Source organism: Manis javanica, chromosome 11 (assembly GCF_040802235.1).
Source record: "Manis javanica isolate MJ-LG chromosome 11, MJ_LKY, whole genome shotgun sequence".
Lineage (NCBI taxonomy): Eukaryota > Metazoa > Chordata > Mammalia > Pholidota > Manidae > Manis > Manis javanica.
The window spans coordinates 56,119,239-56,138,400 of NC_133166.1; the positions used below are offsets into that span (position 1 = coordinate 56,119,239).

The 19,162-nt window shown below is 36.0% G+C and overlaps 1 protein-coding gene across 11 annotated transcripts in view; it reads left to right on the forward strand.

Moving 5' to 3' along the window:
• IFTAP (intraflagellar transport associated protein) overlaps positions 1-19,162 on the forward strand; it is a 71,012-nt gene that overhangs the window by 10,018 nt on the left and 41,832 nt on the right. For 6 of the 11 annotated variants that reach the window (XM_073216415.1, XM_073216422.1, XM_073216421.1 and 3 more), the window contains one exon: positions 6,498-6,653. The exons of 3 other annotated variants lie outside the window; for them this stretch is intronic. In XM_073216415.1, coding sequence (XP_073072516.1) covers positions 6,521-6,653 — 133 coding nt within the window. In that variant the 5' untranslated portion in view covers positions 6,498-6,520. Of the gene's footprint in view, positions 1-3,535; positions 3,628-6,497; positions 6,654-19,162 lie in introns of all 11 variants that reach the window. 2 more of the 11 variants (XM_073216419.1, XM_073216420.1) reach the window with 1 other exon arrangement.

Genomic DNA, 19,162 nt, shown 5'->3' on the forward strand with positions numbered 1-19,162 from the left:
ATGTGTAGCCTTGCATAACCATCACCGCCATCAAGATACTCAACTATATCACCACTACAAGACTCATGTTACCCTGTTTTTATCCACATCCATTCCTCCCTCATCCCTAACCCCAGCAATCATTAATCTGTTTTCCATCTCTGTAGCTATGTTGTTTCATGAATATTTTATACAATCATTCAGTACATATGTAGCCTTTTTAGATTGGCTTTTTTTCATTTAGCGTAATTTCTCTGAGATTCATCAAAATTATTTTTGAATCAAGAGTTCATTCCTTTATGCTGCTGAGTAATATTCCATGCTGTGGATTTACCACAGTTTGTTCAACCATTCATTCATTAAAGGATATTTGGGTAGTTTCCTGTTTTTGGCTATTATGGATAAAGCTGCTATGAACATCTGTGTATAAGTTCTTGCATGGGATTGTTTTTCTGGAATAAATACCCCAGGAGTATAATTGCTAGTTCATTTTGTATATCATTTTAGTTTTGAAAGTAAACACCAAACTATTTTCCAGTGTTGCTGAGTCATTTTGTATGGCTACCAGTAATGTATGAGTTATTCAGTTTTTCTGCATCCTTTCCAGCATTTGGTATTACCACAATTTTCCTTTTAGCCCTTCTGATAAATATGTAGTGGTATCTCATTTTGGCTTTAATTTGTATTTTTCTAATGACTAATGATATTGAATATCTTTTCATGAGATTTATTTGCCATTTATATATCTTCTTTGCTGAAATGTATGTGTATGTTTTATGTCCTTTTTAAATTGGATTTTTCTTTAGTGTTAAGTTTTGGGAGTTCTTTATGTATTATATATGCTAGTAGTCCTTTGTTGGATATGTGATTTATAAATATTTTCTTTATATCTTAATTTTCAACACCTGTAATATTTCTTTTCATATTTTTAATAGGATCTTTCATAGAGTAAGTTTTTAATTTTGTTGAGGTTTAATTGATCAATATTTCCTTGTATGGACCATTCTTTTTGGTGTCAAGTGTAAGAACTCTCTCCCTATTCCTATGTCTTAAAGACTGTCTATTATTTTCCCTGCTTCCTTTATAAAATCCACTATTTTACCTGGCTATGTATTTATTCTTATTCTTGTTACATACTTCATTTTAAAATACTTTCACTCCATTCCATATTGCTCTAACTTAACAATAATCATGAATTGGGTCATTGGAGTTATCCCTGTTACAAATATGGAGTCCTGAATACATAGATTATAATCCTCTTTAGGAAAGGAACTAGATCTGTTTCTGTTAAGACAACCTTTGTGATATATATGTTCATGGTAAGCAGGTACTGAGCCCACATTTTTTTTCTAGATGTAGTTTTTAGTATGAGTATCTTCTTTTTTTCTTTGCCTTACTGTGAGATTTTGTCAAGGAAATAAATATAGCTAAGACATGCCTACTATAAAGACCTCTGCAGGGATGACAATGCAACTCTTTCTTCTAAAGCTTTGTAGTTAACAGTAATCCCCAAACCTTTGCTACCTTCTTCTAAATGCTTCCTTTAATATTCACTGCAGAGGTAAATACCTAGGGGAACTTACATAGAAGTCTGGATGCTTATTCCATCAACTTTTTTGGTGATAATAAAGAATTCCATGCCTTGGGAATTCCATCCCAAAAGCTTGTTGGGGGAAGCTTATAACTTGAGGTACAGTATATTCTTTGATGCTAGAGTTGTATGTTTTTATTTCATCCTGATGAAAAACAGTAAGGAACTTTAGGTCCTTTCCTATTTAGTAAGATTTATTTTGTGTTTATGCTTTCCTCTTTATTCCTTTTATCTTTTCCTTTGTTTTATTGTTTGTATCAGTAAGTGTCTGAAACAATGGCATCTCTATCTATCTATCTATCTATCTATCTATCTATCTATCTATCTATCTATCTATATCTATCTATATCTATACTTATATCTATATCTATATCTCTATATCTATATCTGTATCTCTATATATCTATATCTATATATCTATATCTATATTTCTGTTTTGTCTACAGATGTTTTCTATGTTAGTGGGATACAGAATGTAGTTGGAGACATAGATATAACCATCCAGGGAGAGATCGAAGCTTTTTGCTTAATTTCCTGCTGACTTTATATATGGCTTGAAATTCATAATCATGAGCATGTCATTATTGTTTATGAACATGAGAGTCACACAGTACTGCTCATCAGTAGTCATTTTGACAAAAGCCACACCTAAGATTTCTTCCCCAGATTTATTAATTTATTATCTCTGATTGGACTAGATGACCTTCAGGTTTCTCTCAACTCTGAAAATCTTTGGCAATTTCTGCCACTGGATTTTTTTCTCTCTTCTTCATACAACCAAAAGACATAAAAAGTATTGGAGGAAGCAAAATAGAGGTAATTCAGTCAAGGAAGAAGAAATCCATTCATCTTGGGTCTCTTTTATCAGATAAGTAAATCTGTACAGTTAGAATGTGATTTGGTCTTTTTGAGATTTGTCCATTTTCCAAAATAAGAAAGGAGACCCATCCTATGAAGTACCAAGGTTGATGGTTTCATTGGTTTCATTCCCTTAGGCAAGGTGAATTATTTTGATAGTATCCCATCATACCTTTCAGCATAGCAGGAGGTTCTTGTTGAATTGAAGAGAACTATGAAAATTTGAGAAAGTAGTCTTTGATAGCCCCTTCATAGCTCCTTAAAAGTATGTTACTATTTAGTATTTTTAAATATCAGTTTGAAGCCTCATAGTTAAAAAAAATCTTTTTGTGGACATATAACTCTCTGTACTGTTAAAAAGCAGGTTATGCACTTTGGGGGAAGACTAGCTCATGGCAACTTGCTTCTTAAGGCTTAACACTCTTGTCTTGGAAAGTTTTATTTTGTTTAGGTATGTTGCATTGATGAAGGATCTAAAGATAAACATAAAAGATGTGTTTAATCAATGGTGGTAATTCCACATACCGTATTTCACAGTAATGTCCCTTCAGAGAGCACACGACACTAACAGGCTTGCATGGTTGTTAATTTCATTATTTGATAGGAGACAACAGAACTCCAGGAAGGTTCAGGATTTTCTTGCTCTCTCTCAGTGACTTGATAAGAAGAAAACCCTGTTCCTAACCAAGCCTGTGGTCTTTGTGAGAAGTTTAGGAGTCCAAGAGGAGCACTACATCCTCCCTGGATTTCCCACTGGAGGCTGTGATTGTGAAAGTGTTACATATGATTTACCAGTAGATATTTATATACATTTTTACTTTTCACCACATGTGTTCCAGATCTTGCATGTGGAGCTCTGAGCCTTAAAACGTAAAAAACCAAAACAAAGAATCCTTTACCTAGGCTAGTGTCGCTCTCTCTCTTTTTCTTTTAGAAAAATAGTTCATGGTAAAAACACAAACATATGTGAGTGGTAAGTGAAAAAGCATTGCTTCCTTCTAGAAAACCACTAGGATTTGCATAAACCACTTAACTGTCTGGTAAATGATTATCTGCTCTGTCAGTCCCTGGGGACGTTTAACATTAGGTTATTTGTATTTTTTATAGGTAAAGAAAGTTAAAAATTTGGAGGTGGATATTTGTTAAACTCTTCAAATAATAAGTTTGTGAAACTGGATTTCCCAAAAGTCTTTTAAAAAGTAAATGAAAACACAACCTCTTCTGTATTGTGATAGCTACATGAATAAAATTAAAGGCCTTGAAGGATTTTGAATTTGTGGTGTGCTCATCCTGTTATTTGCTCTTAGTGCAGCTGAGATGTTTTAAGGTTAAGTACTCAAAATATACCAATTTGAGAATTGGAAAGGAAGTTTAAAGGAATTTCTGTTATCACTCTTAAAGCACCCACGAAGAGACATTTACAGCGATATAAAACATAGTCTGTCTGTTTCTGTTTGGTATTTGCTTTTGCTGAGATGGTTTGAGGAGGAAATTGATACAGTACAGTGTTGGAATTTTGATGGGGGCCAATTCTGGAAAAGCAGATCAACATGGACTTACAGTTAAGTACATGTCCTATGGACAGTGAAATACTAGCCACCTTTCAATTTACTCATTATTATTTTTTATCTAGTAACTGCAAGAATGACTTATTAAACTTTGAATTGCTGAAACCTGGCAGTGTTATAGATAAATTTGCATAAACCATAACTGATGCTTTCTCCTATATCTAATTTTCAGGTGCAAATATCCTGGAACAGTTTCTTTCAATTTGAGTTAGCCTATGCTCTCTATTTTCACTGGATCTTTTAAACACCGTGTTTTATCTAGGGTTGTAATGCTCAAGAAATTATCTTGACTTATCTTTAGCTAACATCAGTGTCTTCAAAGTCAGAGGGGTCACAGTCAAAGCAGGTCATTGTGCAGGCAGAGGGCAGAATACTAAGGCTGATTCATTGTCATCATCATGATCCTCATGGACAGCAGTTCTTAGGGTGCTGTGTATAGTCATTTAATCCTCATAGCAATCCTGTGAAGTATGGGTAGCTTTACAGTTTCTTATTTAAAATCTTTGGGGTCAGATGTGTTTCAGAATTCAGAATTTTTTGGAGTTTAGGAAGGCAATCAGGGAAAGTGCCACATATTACACAAAATCTCCAGTGGGGTCTGGGAAAACACCTCAAAGTAAGCTCATTACTATTTCTGCAGGGAAACATGAATAGTCACACTGGGTAGAATAAATAACAGCCATAAATACTTTCATGTTACTTCAGGTCAGGTCTTGCTACCAAATGAGGCTGGGCATTGTCTTGTGAAAATATGTTTATTTTTTTTCTGAGGTTTTGGGGAAATACCAAATAAAATTAATAACAGATAACAGATTTTTTATCTTGTTTTAGGAAAATAGAAGCTCAGTGCTTTCTCTTCCTGCTATAGAATACTGAGAACCCTTTTTATTATCCCCCATGAATTACACTGGCTACTTAGGCTGTAATTATTCTTTTGCTTTTTGTAGATAGTAAATTTTCTCAAAGCTATGTAAGAATATTTCATACAGAGTGAATGGAATTTAACAAGATGAATTATCACAAATAAAAACAAAGTTCAAACTGCAAGGATTGAGGCCTTGGGTCATAGCTGACAGGTATTTAGTTAGCAATATGTTAAAGGAACTGGCAATGTGAAGAGGCCACTAACAACGTGAATGTGATCTTCAGTTATATAGTAGCAGTGCAATGTTTAGATGTGAAGGTTAGTCAAATTTCACAGACCATACTGTAATCCTGTCTTCATTTCTGGATGGTGTGTTTTAAAGGGATACAGGCAGTGTGAAACCTTTTCCAGGCAGACTGATCAGGAGCGTAGAAGGCCATGTAAGACACAGGTGAAGTAACTAGGCAAGTTTATTTGAGTGTTTTGCCAGCTTTTAGCGATATTGGACTATGATACCTGCTCAAAAGAGTAATTTTAGCATTCTATTGATTGACTGCCAGCCCTATGCCGCATCCTGAACTGTTAAACATTTGGGATCCAAAGATGAAAAGACGTGGACCCTGCCTTTCATGGTCTCCGAGTCTAATAGAGGACACAGAAATGTACACAGCTATTTTTAATACAATGTGATCAGTGTAACAGTAGATACAGTACAGAGGCAGCACTGAGAAATTATGATTAGCTCTTCCTGCAATGATGGCAGCTGGAAGGCTAAAAGCCTTCAGAGGGAAACTGAATTCTGAGCTGGGTTTTGAAAAATAAATTTTTTTAAGTGAATGGAGTGAAAAGTTTGAAAAAGGACTTTATAGGCTTATTCAAAAATTTGGAAGAATGTGATGTACAAGAAGGAATAAAGTTATCCACTGTGACCCCGGGGGCTCAGAGACAAGTTGGGGTTGTGTACAGGGAGACAGATTTAGAAGGTGTCTCTAATAGAGCTGTCCAGAAACTTCCTGGAATGTTCAGAGTTCCAAGTCCCTGGGTGTGTTACCAAAAGTACAGACAAGTCAGTTTTTGGCAGTAATAGTACAGTAGCATAGGGTGGGGAAAGGGGTGTCGTGCAGTGGGTAGAGTGAAGTGCAGTGGAGGGCTTAACGGCATGGCGTCTAGGATCAGACTCCTAGAACTAGTACTCGTACCTCCTGGCTCTGTGACCTGAGCTAGGGTTGTTATGAAGTTAACATTAAAGTGCTTAGAACTTTAGCCCCTGGTAAATAGTAAGTGTTAAATAAGTAGCTAATAAATATTATTATTATTGTTGTCCTCACTGGATGGGTGGTTGATTGACATAGTCTTAGAAATTTATCTCACCTTGAAAAAGACTTTGAATTTCTAATTGTGTAAATTTAAGTGTGTAATGATATTCTTGCAAATTAAGAAGGAAATGAGGAAACTGAATTAAAAATAAAATTGATAGTTCAGCAGCCATGATATGAATAAACTGTTGTCTCTTGAATTAGAGTTTACTGCTCTAGTAACTTTGTTGATCTGAGTGGAACTCTTCCACCCACTCATACAGAGTATTTCCAGAGTGGCTGCATGACTCTCCCGAGTTCTGTTTTCCTTTGTCTCATAGGTAACGTGGCCTCGTGAATAGGAATGACTGCTCAGGCATCAGAATTGGAGATCATGGATGAAGATCGATTAGTTGAGGAGGTCTTGGATAAATTTGTTAATTGTCATGAGCAAACATATGAAGAATTTCTGAGCACTTTTACTCATCTTTCAAAAGGTAAAATGGAGAGGTAAATTTTCTATAGCAGTAAAAATCAAGAATTTTATTATAATTTTATGTCTTTACTGTCTTTTCAGAAAGACTATTTAATGAGCATTCATTCATTCCATTCCTCTAATCAGGTAATTCTTAACACGCATTCAGGACTGTTGCATGTAAATACCAAAATGTTTATACAACCAGAAGTTGTATTATGGAGTCAGAATTGTTACTAAAAAGTCCCTGAGAAAACAATTCAGATAGTCCTTTTATTTTATTTCTGAAGAAGCACAAGTGCAAGGAATGGAGGTTCTTAAATGCGTGTTTAAAACTTTTAAGAAATACTGCATAGTGTAGGCTGTTACCACGCTCACATTTGGATCCTGGCATCCCCACTTTCTGGCTATGTGACCTTGGAGGGTTACTGAGTAAAGGGGGAATAACAGTACCTTGAAGGTTGTTGAACGTTAATCGAGATAATCCATGTGTGGAGGCTAACACCTAAATACTGAATGAATGTTAGGTATTCTTCTTTTGTTGTGATGATGATGATGGTGCTGTGGTTTCTGTAGAATGGAAACAGCTCTGTTTGAGTCTAAAGGCCAAACCTATGTTGTGTGTTTCATTATGTGTTTTGCTTGCCTCATATAGTGTTGTTGTGTTTTTTAAAATTAAGCCAACATTTAAAAGTTGGGAAATTTTACATAAAAATCTTCATTTGTATTTTTTTCTGATGAAGTGAGGAGATCTGATATCCCTTATTTCCCTGATGCCATTATCAGCTAGACCTCAGGAGCCCCTGCCCTGTGAGCTCCCTGCCTTGTCACACTCTCCGACACTCACACATTCCAAAGATGTGTGTACACCTTGCCTGCTCATGCACTTAAGTGGCTCCTGGAGACAGTGCAGCCTTTAAGCTTTGTTCTAGGTTGAGCTTCAGATCGCCATTGGCTTGCTCTCCACCTTGGTCCTTTCTGGGTCAATTGATCCACAGTTGTGAGACTGTTCATTCTCGACCTAGTTGCACATTGTACTCACATGAGGAGCTTTTAGAGCATATTGATACCAGGCCCCGCTCTAAAATTTAGATGGGGCCTAGACATCAGTATTTTGTAAAAATGCCTCTGGAGATCCTAAGATTGAGAACAGGGAGTTTCATAATCTCTGAGGTCATGACATGCTCAAGATACTTGACTTCATGATTTTCAGTTGTGATGCATGTGTCATTAACAAACATAGATGAAGAGTAGTTATAATGAAGAAAAGAAAACTGATTCTAACTTGTTTCTTTTACTGTGCAAGATAGTTGGAATATCAGTATCTGTTTACTCTTAAAAACTGTGGACTGTGGGTTTATTTACACTGAAGGAAAATGTAGAATTAAGGAAAGTCTAGCTAACTTTGGGGCTGGTAATGATCTATTTGACATGACATGTGTATCAAGTTAATCTTGATAATAGCCAAATCATCTTTTGGTCTATGAACTTGGAAGAAGATCTTAACTTTCTCTAAACCTAATAATTTAGTTCCATGTTTTCTGGACCCAAACATGGCAGTATGAATGGCTGGGTTGGGGATGTGGAAATAAAGGTAAAACCAGCAGAATAAGTGCATTTTGGCATGCCAATGGCATTTTGATAATCAAATTATTTTGGAAGTGATTTGTAAAGCTGACTTAATTTTTATACTCTGAAAGAGAAAGAACTTCCTTCCTGCAAGGGCTTGAATCAAAGAGGTTATGATGTTTGGTTTTTGGGGTAAGGCTCTGCTCTGTTTTCAGATTTCTATATGCTCATCACATGCTGAGAGGGAAAGTGTTGCAGATGTGGTAACTTCATTTTGAGTTCAGTTTTGGACACCAAATTGAGCTGAAATAAATGATGACACAAGTCACATAAACTGCATCTCCAAGCACACTATTTTTTTTCCTTTCAAAATATCCCTAGGCACTACTTCACATTATCAACTAATGGCCTGAAAAATTCCTCTTAAAGCACAAAGAATTGTGAGTGCAAAACTGTGCCTTAAATCAGTAAGCATATTTTTTTTTTGCCCCCTGAAACATTTAAATACCTTCTGAAAAACCAAACAGGACTTAGGCACAGGCCTGAGAGTTGAGTGATAGCCAGCAGAATTGATCAAAGTGAATGTGGTTAGTTTTGTTTTAAGGAAGATATGAAAGTTATTTCTGCAAAGTTTTCCCATTCTTTCCAGCCCTTCACCTGTCTTGCTGTGTTTGTTTGTTTTGCTGATGTGTAGTGGATCTTTTCTCTGTACAAGTAGTTATCACCACTCATACTTACATGCATTTCTTTAGTTTCTCAAGTCCATTACCATGTTCCATGATTGACTATTCTATTTATTTTTATAATAGTTATATGCTAGAATGCTTAAGGGATTCATTTTCTTTCCAAGAGTGTTGAAAGGGTCAGTAATCCTATTAAATATATTTCCCTGGAAAAAAATTAAACTATAGTCTTATTGAAAGAAATTCACATTACTGCTCCAGACTCTTGGAAAACAGTTGGAAACTGTTAATATTGTAGCATAATTCTCACTATAGTACATTTATCTTGATCATGTTTTGCAGGGTCTTTTTAAAACAGCTATGTTTTTTTAAAACTATGGTACATGGTAATAAATTCAATGTTCTATCAAAATGTTTAAAGAGATATTAATTATAAGTTTAAAAGTTACTATTGAATTCTTAATGGTGTCTTTAGTTCAAGACAGTAAGACCAAGTTGTAAGATTTGTATCAGAAAATCAGAATGCAGAGTTTGGTTTTATTCATTATTGTTGAAGACATTATTTTGTTGATACTATTGTAGATAAGAGTCTAAGTTTCAGTCTATGGTATCTCAGTTTCTTTGTGAATATGATCAGATTATAGGCCTTTCTAAAATATCCGTTTAAAGGAAAAAAATGGTTCTTCCTACTTTCTGTCATATTTCTATCACTTTTTTGTATTATAAAAACACAGGTGTGAAAACTTGTATTTGATTTTCTGGTAGTGCATTCATTCACTTATTCATTCATGAATTCTCTGTCTTCTTATGGTAGGTATTATCTTAGGTGCTGAGGACTCAAAAATAAGTAAGATAGAGTTTGTGTTTTCCAGTATGCACAGTCCAGTGAGAGAGATAAATAAGCAAACAAAAAATTATACCAAAATATGATAAGTACCATAATGGGAAGAAGCACAGAGTTCTGTGATAGCTCATAGGAGGGCCATCCAGTTTGTTGCTGGGGGAGGGCAGTACAGATGATGCCTGAGGTAAGTCATGACACCCAGTGGACCAAAACTTGCCTTAGCTTCTGACATTAGAGTGCAGGAAGGTTTGAGAGATGAGAGCCAAATTGGAAAGTTGTCAAAACGCCTCCATTGGTGATGGTCCTTCTGCATCACGTTTCATTTGTTCGTGTTTGTGTGTTTGTGTGTTTGTCTGTGTGTGTGTGTGTGTGTGTGTGTGTGTGTATGTATAATTTTTTTTAACTTTAAATGATGTTTTCAAGATGGAGATGTAGCCTTGCTTTAGAAGGTTACAATTATTTCTAAACTGCTGGGTAAAAAAATGCAGGTTCTTTTAATTTCTAAGATAACCACATAATCTTATTTGGGAAGCATTTGCTCCCACATTTTAGAGTGATAGTTACCACTTGCTTTGCTGTCACACAGAAATTATATATTTAAGAAGCCAGTGACTTAGAAATTTTGGCATTCAGTCTTTTAACTCCATTTTGTCACATATAGTAGTAACCTTGCAGGGTTACAGGAGTTACGTCCAATTCTCATTATCTCTCTTTTCTGTCTTTCTCCCTCTCTCGCCCCCTTACACACACACACATTGTTCTGATTCTGATTTTGGTGCTTCAGGCTAAGTGATTTATTTCCATTAAAGTTGCCCAGTTTACCAAATTATTCAGCTGAAAATAATTTGAAATTGAAATGAATCCACTGTGATTTTGTGATTTTTTAAACAGGTGTTTCTTTTCATTCTCTCACTTCATTCTTAAAATGCATAAGATCCAGTTTGCCAAGAGATTCTCCCAGTTTTTACATTACCATGTAATAACAGCTTTCTATTCAGTGTCATATTTATCTACTCATTTTCTTATGTCTAAATCAAAGACTTTTGTTTCCAATTTCAATGTGTAATTTTGTTTCTAGTATTGTTATTCTTTGCAATATTTTGTGCTTTTAATAGTTTATTGTTCTTTCAAAGTATCTTTGAAAAAAATCCTATCAACTCCATCTCCCTTTTCCTTTTATACTTGTTACTATTTGAATTTAATTTCCTCTTAGGTAGAATATGGTGTTTCAATGTTTAGGACAAATGGCCATGCCTGTGGCCTTATAAACTGGTGGTGGTCTGGCCTTAAATTGTTCCAAACTCTTAGAGCTTCAAAATATCTATATAGGTTTCAGTTTTTCTTAGATTTTAATAACCTTATGTAATCATAAGGGAGTTTAATCTATGTTTTTAAATTTATTCACAGTTAGTTCTTTAAAAAGCTATGCCAATGACCTACTATCATTGCAATTTAAGAATGTAGAATTACCATATGATTTGTGACCACTGGGCCTGCACTCCAGTATAGAAGCCACTAGGCACATGTAACATTTGAACATTGAAATGTGGTAGTGCTACCCAGGAACTGAATTTGAAATTTCTTTTCATTTTAATTAATATAACTTTGAATTAAAAATGCTGATACTCAGTTCAGTTATTAGAAAACATTTAATTGTGTTTGTGACAACTTGGGTGCATGAAGCAAATTTTCAAATGTAAATTTTAAGAAATAAGTAGTACCTGCCTCCCCCCAGAGACCCACCATCCATGGTTTCACTTTCTGAGGTTTCAGTTATCTACTGTCAGTCATAGTCCAGAAACAGATGATCCTCCTGATGTATCATCAGAAGGTCAATAATTACCAGTGCCTCTGTCATCCATCTCACTTCCTGTATCATTCAGGTATTTTATCATCTCACAGTATCACAAGAGGAAGGGTGAGTACAGTGAATTAAGACACTTTGAGAGAGAAAGACCATATACACATAACTTTTTTTATAGTGTATTTTTATAATTGTCCTATGTTATTATTAGTTATTGTTGTTAATCTCCTACTGTGCCTAATTTGTAAATTAAACTTTATCATAAGTGGGCATATATAGGAACAGAGTATATCTAGGGCCCAGTACTGACCATGTTTTTAGGCATCCACTGGAGGTCTTGGAATGTATATCCCTGTGGATAAGGGGGTCTGCTATAAATACAGATCAAGCATTTCTGATGACAATTTTGTACCTAAATTGAGATAGGCTCTAAGTGTAAAATATGCATGGGATTTTGAAGACTTAGTATAAAAATAGAATAAAATAGCTCAGTATTTTTATGTTGACTACATTTACAATGACAATATTTTGGAAAATTGACTTAAATATATTATTAAAATTAGCTTCACTTTTTTTTAAAGTTTTTAAAATGTGATTGCTTGAAAATTTAAAATCACATATATGGCTTATATTTTATTTTTATGGGCAGCTAGACCAGTAGTTCTCAAACTTGGCTGACTATCAGGAAGACTTTTATAATGGCAAGCTTTTATAAAAATACAGATTTCCACACAGGGTTATTAAACGAGAAGCCCCTTAGCGAGGGGGTCTAGGAATTTTTATATTCATAGGGCTCCCTGGGTAATTGTGCTGTACCACTAGTTTTGAGAACTAGTTTGGATTATAAATTAAAATCACCAGTTTGGATTATAAATTCTGATAATGCAGTTCCTTAAAAAGCAGGACCATTTATATTCCTTTAAGATATCAGATAATTACTCAAAGTATGTTTCTGTTTAAATTGTAAAGTTGGGAGAGACAGTCCAGTGCTTCTTATTCTAGTTCATTCATTGATATATTCACTAAGCATTTATTTATTTATCTATTCATTCATTCATTCATTTATTTATATTAAGGTATGATTGATATACATTCTTATGAAGGTTTCACATGAAAAACCAATGTGGTTACTACATTTACCCATATTATCAAGTCCCCATCCATACCCCGATGCAGTCATTGTCCATCAGTGTAGTAAGATGCCACAGATTCACTATTTGCCTTCTCTGTGCTACACTGTTCTCCACTTGATCCCCCACACCATGTGTACTAAACATAATACCCCTCAATCTCCTTCTCCCTCTTTCCAGACCTACCCTCCCACACCCCTTTCCTTTGGTAACCACTAGTTCATTTTTGGAGTCTGTGAGTCTGCTGCCATTTTGTTCCTTCAGTTTTGCTTCATTGTTATACTCCCCGAATGAGGGAAATCATTTGGCATTTGTCTTTATCCACCTGGCTTATTTCACTGAGCGTAATGTCCTCCAGCTCCATCCATGTTGTTGGAAATGGTAGGATTTGTCTCTTTCTATGGCCAAATAATATTCCATTGCGTATATGTACCACCTCTTCTTTATCCATTCATCTACTGATGAACACTTAGGTTGCTTCCATATCTTGGCTATTGTAAAAAAAAAACATAGGGGTGCATATGTCATTTTGAATCTGAGAAGTTGTATTCTTTGGGTAAATTCCAAGGAGTGGGATTCCTGGGTCAAATGGTATTTCTATTTTTAGTTTTTTGAGGAACCTCCATATTGCTTTCCACAATGCTTACATTCCCACCAGCAGTATAGGAGGGTTCCCCTTTCTCCGTATCCTCGCCAGCATTTCTTGTTCTTAGTCTTTTCGATGCTGGCCATCTTTGCTGGTGTGAGGTGATATCTCATTGTGGTTTCAATTTGCATTACCCTTATGATTAGTGATGTGGAGCATCTTTTCATGTGTCTGTTCGCCATCTGAATTTCCTCTTTGGAGAACTTTCTCTTCCTATTTTCTGCCCATTTGTTAATCAGGTTATTTGCTCTTTTGGTGTTGAGGTGTGTAAGTTCTTTATATATTTTGGATGTTAACCCCTTGTCGGATATGTCATTTACAAATATATTCTTTCATACTGTAGGATGCCTTTTTGTTCTGTTGATGGTGTCCTTTACTGTACAGAAACTTTTTAGTTTGATGTAGTCCCATGAGTTCATTTCTGCTTTTATTTCCCTTGTTCGAGGTAATGCATCCAGGAAGAAGTTGCTCAAGCTTATATTCAGGAGATGTTTGCCTATGTTGTCTTCTAAGAGTTTTATGGTTTCATGACTTACATTCAAGTTTTTAATCCATTTTGAGTTAACTTTTGTGTATGGGGTTAAACAATAATCCAGTTTCATTCTCTCGCATGTGGCTGTCCAGTTTTGCCAACATCAGTTGTTGAAGAGGGTGTCATTTCCCCATTGTTTATCTATGGCACCTTTATCATATATTAATTGATCATATATGGTTGGGTTTATATCAGGGCTCTCTAGTCTGTTCCATTGGTCTATGGGTCTGTTCTTGTGCCAGTACCAAATTGTCTTGATTACTATGGCTTTGTAGTAGAGCTTGAAGTTGGGGAGCATAATGCCCCCATCTTTATTCTTTCTTCTCAGAATTGCTTTGGCTATTTGAGGTCTTTTGTGGTTCAATATGAATGTTAGGATAATTTTCTCTAGTTCGTTGAAGAATGCTGTTGGTATTTTGATAGGAATTGCATTGAATCTATAGATTGCTTTAGGCAGGATGGCCATTTTGACAATATTAATTCTTCCTATTCATGAGCATGGGATGAGTTTCCATTTATTGGTATCTTCTTTAATTTCTCTTAAGAGTGTCTTGTAGTTTTCAGGGTGTAGGTCTTTCACTTCCTTGGTTAGGTTTATTCCTAGGTATTTTATTATTTTTGATGCAACTGTGAATGGAATTGTTTTCCTGATTTCTCTCTGCTAGTTCATTGTTAGTGTATAGGAATGCCACACATTTCTATGTATTAATTTTGTATCCTGGAACGTTGCTGAATTCAGATATTAGATCTAGTAGTTTTGGAGTGGATTCTATAGGGTTTTTTATGTATGATAAAAAATGTTGTTTGCAAACAGGGACAGTTTAACTTCTTTCTTGCCAATCTGGATGCCTTTTATTTCTTTGTGTTGTCTGATTACTGTGGCTAGTACCTCCAGTACTATGTTGAGTAGAAGTGGGGAGAGTGGGCATCCTTGTGTTGTTCCTAATCTTAAAGGAAAATCTTTCAGCTTCTCACTGTTAAGTATGATGTTGGCTGTTGGCTTGTCATATATGGCCTTTATTATGTTGAGGTACTTGCCCTCTGTACCCATTTTGTTGAGAGTTTTTATCATGAATGGATGTTGAATTTTGTCAAATGCTTTTTCAGCATCTATGGAGATGATCAAGTGGTTTTTGTCCTTCTTTTTGTTGTTGTGGTAGACGATGTTGATGGATTTTCGAATGTTGTACCATCCTTGTATCCCTGAAATAAATCCTACTTGATCATGATGGATGATCTTTTTGATGTATTTTCGAATTCGGTTTGCTAATATTTTGTTGAGTATTTTTGCATCTGTGTTCATCAGGGATATTGGTCTGTAATTTTCTTTTTTTGTGGTGTCTTTGCCTGATTTTGGCATTAGAGTGATGCTGGCCTCATAGAATGAGTTTGGAACTATTCCCTCTTCTTCTACTCTTTGGAAAACTTTAAGGAGGATGGGTATTAGGTCTTCACTAAATGTTTGATATAATTCAGTGGTGATGCCATCTCTTCCAGGGGTTTTGTTCTTAGGTAGTTTTTTGGTTACCAGTTCAATTTTGTTGCTGGTAATTGGTCTGTTCAGATTTTCTGTTTCTTCCTTGGTTAGCCTTGGAAGGTTGTATTTTTCTAGAAAGTTGTCTATTTCTTCTAGGTTATCCAGTTTGTTAGCATATAATTTTTTCATAGTATTCTCCAATAACTCTTTGTATTTCTGTGGTGTCCGTAGTGATTTTTCCTTTCTCATTTCTTATTCTGTTTATGTGTGTAAACTCTCTTTTTTTTCTTGAAAAGTCTGGCTAGGGGTTTATCTATTTTGTTCATTTTCTCGAAGAACCAGCTCCTTGTTGCCTTGATTCTTTCTATTGTTTTATTCTTCCCGATTTTATTTATTTTTGCTCTAATCTTTATTATGTTCCTCCTTCTACTGACTTTGGGCCTCATTTGTTGTTCTTTTTCCAGTTTCATTAATTGTGAGTTTAGACTGCTTATATGGGATTGTCCTTCTTTCCTGAGGTAGGCCTGTATTGCAGTATACTTTCCTCTTAGCACGGCCTTGGCTGCATCCCACAGATTTTTTGTGGTGTTGAATTATTGTTGTCATTTGTCTCCATATATTGCTTGATTTCTGTTTTTATTTGGTCATTGATCCATCAGTTATTTAGGAGCATGTTGTGAAGCGTCCATGTGTTTGTGGGATTTTTCATTTTCTTTACGTAATTTATTTCTCGTTTCATACCTTTGTGGTCTGAGAAACTGGTTGGCACAATTTCAATCTTTTTGAATTTACTGAGGCTCTTTTTGTGGCCTAGTATATGATCTATTCTTGAAAATGTTCCATGTGCACCTGAGAAGAATGTGTATTCTTCTGTTTTTGGGCGTAGAGTTCTGTAGATGTCTGTTAGGTTCATCTGTTTCAGTGCCTCTGTGTCCTTACTGATTTTCTGTCCAGTTGATCTATCCTTCAGAGTGAGTGGAGTGTAGAAGTTTCTTAGAATGAATGCATTGCATTCTATTTCCCCTTTTAATTCAGTTAGTATTTGTTTCACATATGTAGGTGCTCCTGTGTTGGGAGCATAGATATTTATAATGGTTATATCTTGTTGGATTGATCCCTTTATCATTATGTAATGTCCTTCTTTGTCTCTTGTGACTTTGTTTTGAAGTCTATTTTGTCTGATACAAGTACTGCAACACCTGCTTTTTTCTCTGTAATAGTTGCATGAAATATCTTTTTCCATCCCTTCACTTTTAGTCTGTGTATGTCTTTGGGTTTAAAGTGAGTCTCTTTTAGGCAGCATATAGATGGGTCTTTTTTTTTATCCATTCAGTGACTTTGCATCTTTTGATTGGTGCATTCAGTCCACTTACATTTAGGGTGATTATCGATAGGTATGTACTTATTGCCATTTTAGTCTTTAGATTCGTGGTTACCAAAGGTTCCAGGTTACTTTCCTTACTATCTAAGAGTCTAACTTAACTCACTTACTATGCTGTTACAAACACAATCTAAAGGTTCTTTTCTTTTTCTCCTCCTCCATTCTTTATATATTAGGTATCATTCTGTATTCTTTGTCTATCTCTTGATTGACTTTGGGGATAGTTAATTTAATTTTGCATTTGCTTAGTAATTAGGTGTTCTACTTCCTTTACTGTTGTTTTATTACCTTTGGTGACAGCTATTCAACCTTAGGAACACTTCCATCTATAGCAGTCCCTCCAAAATAGACTGTAGAGATGGTTTGTGGGAGGTAAATTCTCTCAGCTTTTACTTATCTGGAAACTGTTTAATCCCTCCTTCAAATTTAAATGATAATCTTGCCAGATAAAGTAATCTTGGTTCCAGGCCCTTCTTCTTCATTGCATTAATTACATCATGCCACTCCCTTCTGGCCTGTATGGTTTCTGCTGAGAAGTCTGATGTTAGCCTGATGGGCTTTCCTTTGTATGTGATCTTATTTCTCTGTCTGGCTCCTTTTAATAGTATGTCCTTATCGTTGATCTTTGCCAGTTTTATTACTATATGTCTTGGTGTTGTCTTCCTTGGTTCCCTTGTTTTGGGAGATCTGTGGATCTCCATGTCCTGAGAGACTATCTCCTTCCCCAGATTGGGGAAGTTTTCAGCAATTACCTCGTCAAAGACACTTTCTATCCCTTTCTTTCTCTCTCTTCTTCTGGTATCCCTATAATGTGAATATTGTTCCATTTGGGTTGGTCACACAGTTCTCTGAATAATCTTTTATTCTTAGAGCTACTTTTTTCTCTCTGTGCCTCAGCTTCTTTGTATTCCTCTTCTCTAGTTTCTATTTCATTTATTGTCTCCTCCACCATGTCTGATCTGCTTTTAATACCCTCCATTTGTGCTCTTCAATGATTGGATCTCCGACTGAAATTCATTCCTGAGTTCTTGAATATCTTTTTGTACCTTCATTAGCATGTTAATTATTTTTATTTTGAACTCCCTTTCAGGAAGAGTCATGAGGTCCATGTCATCTTTCTCAGGGGTTCTATTAATTTTACTCTGTACCAGGTTCCTTTGGTGTTTCATATTTGTGTATGGTGCCCTCTCATGTCCAGAAGCTCTACTCACTGGAGCTGCTCAGCCCCTTAAGCAATGTTGGGGGTCGTAGGGGAGCGGTATTGGTGCCTGGGGGGAGGAAAAAGCGGTTTCCTGTTTCCCGGCTTCTATGCCTTTCTGCACTGCCTAAACCAGTGGTCTGAGCACACAGGTATAAGTTTTTGTCCCAGAGCAGCCGGATATGGACCCCTGCTTTCCACAAGTGGCCAGAATCCCATCTTCCCAGGAACTCCGCCTATCCCAGGTTTCCAACCCCGTAATCACAAGAATATGATGAAAGCACCATGAAATGTAGGTTTGTGCTCCCAGAGCAGATTTCCAGAGCTAGGTATTCATCAGTCCCAGGCTTCCACTCCCTCCCTGCTCAGTTTCTCTTCCTCTGCCAGTGAGCTGGGGTGAGGGAAGGGCTCGGGTCCCACTGGGCCACAGCTTTGGTACATTACCTTGTTCCATGAGGTCTGCTCTTTTCTCCAGGTGTGTGCCATCTGGTGCCATCCTCTTTCCTGTTGCTCTCTCAGGGTTAGTTGTATTAATGATATTTTTGTATTATATGCAGTTTTAGGTGGAAGCCTCTGTCTCACTTCTCACGCAGCCATCTTTTATCCTCTGCTCCTCTTTCCACTATTGTGGTTTTTTTTCATAACTTAGTAAATATTATTTATTCTTATAAACTTCATTGACTGTTTTTATCTACTTAAGGCTTTTGAGAAACAGCATCTGAAGTCATGGTCTAAAGACAAATGTAAAAGAGCTTCACAGAAGAGCATTCAGAACCAATGGCAAAAATAGATTTTGGTTTTAGGAGGAAGCCTCTGTCTCACCTCTCATGCCACCATCTTTAATCCTCACTTTGTCCCTCAACTACCCTTTCTCCCGTTCTTTCTCGGTGAGAAGGGGTAAGTGGTTACTTTGTGCCCTTGCCCAATTTGGCCAAAACCCCACCATGCCGCTTAGCCAGGGGCCATCCCACTAAGCATTTATTTTGAGTAACTTATGTAATGTCACAATGATGCAAAGGAATAGTTGTAACTATTCCTTTTTATAGCTCAGAGAACTGAAAGTCATTGTAGATTAACAAGTTGCCTTAGATCTCGTCAAGGATTCAAACTCCAGACATCTGACCCTCCTCTGTACCACTAGACCTCTTCCACAGAAATATCTGGAACTGTGGGATTATAAGAAAACTGCTCTAATATTATAACTGATAAGCAGCCAACATTTATTAAGGACTAGGAATTATGCTTAACACTTTACCTGGATCATCTC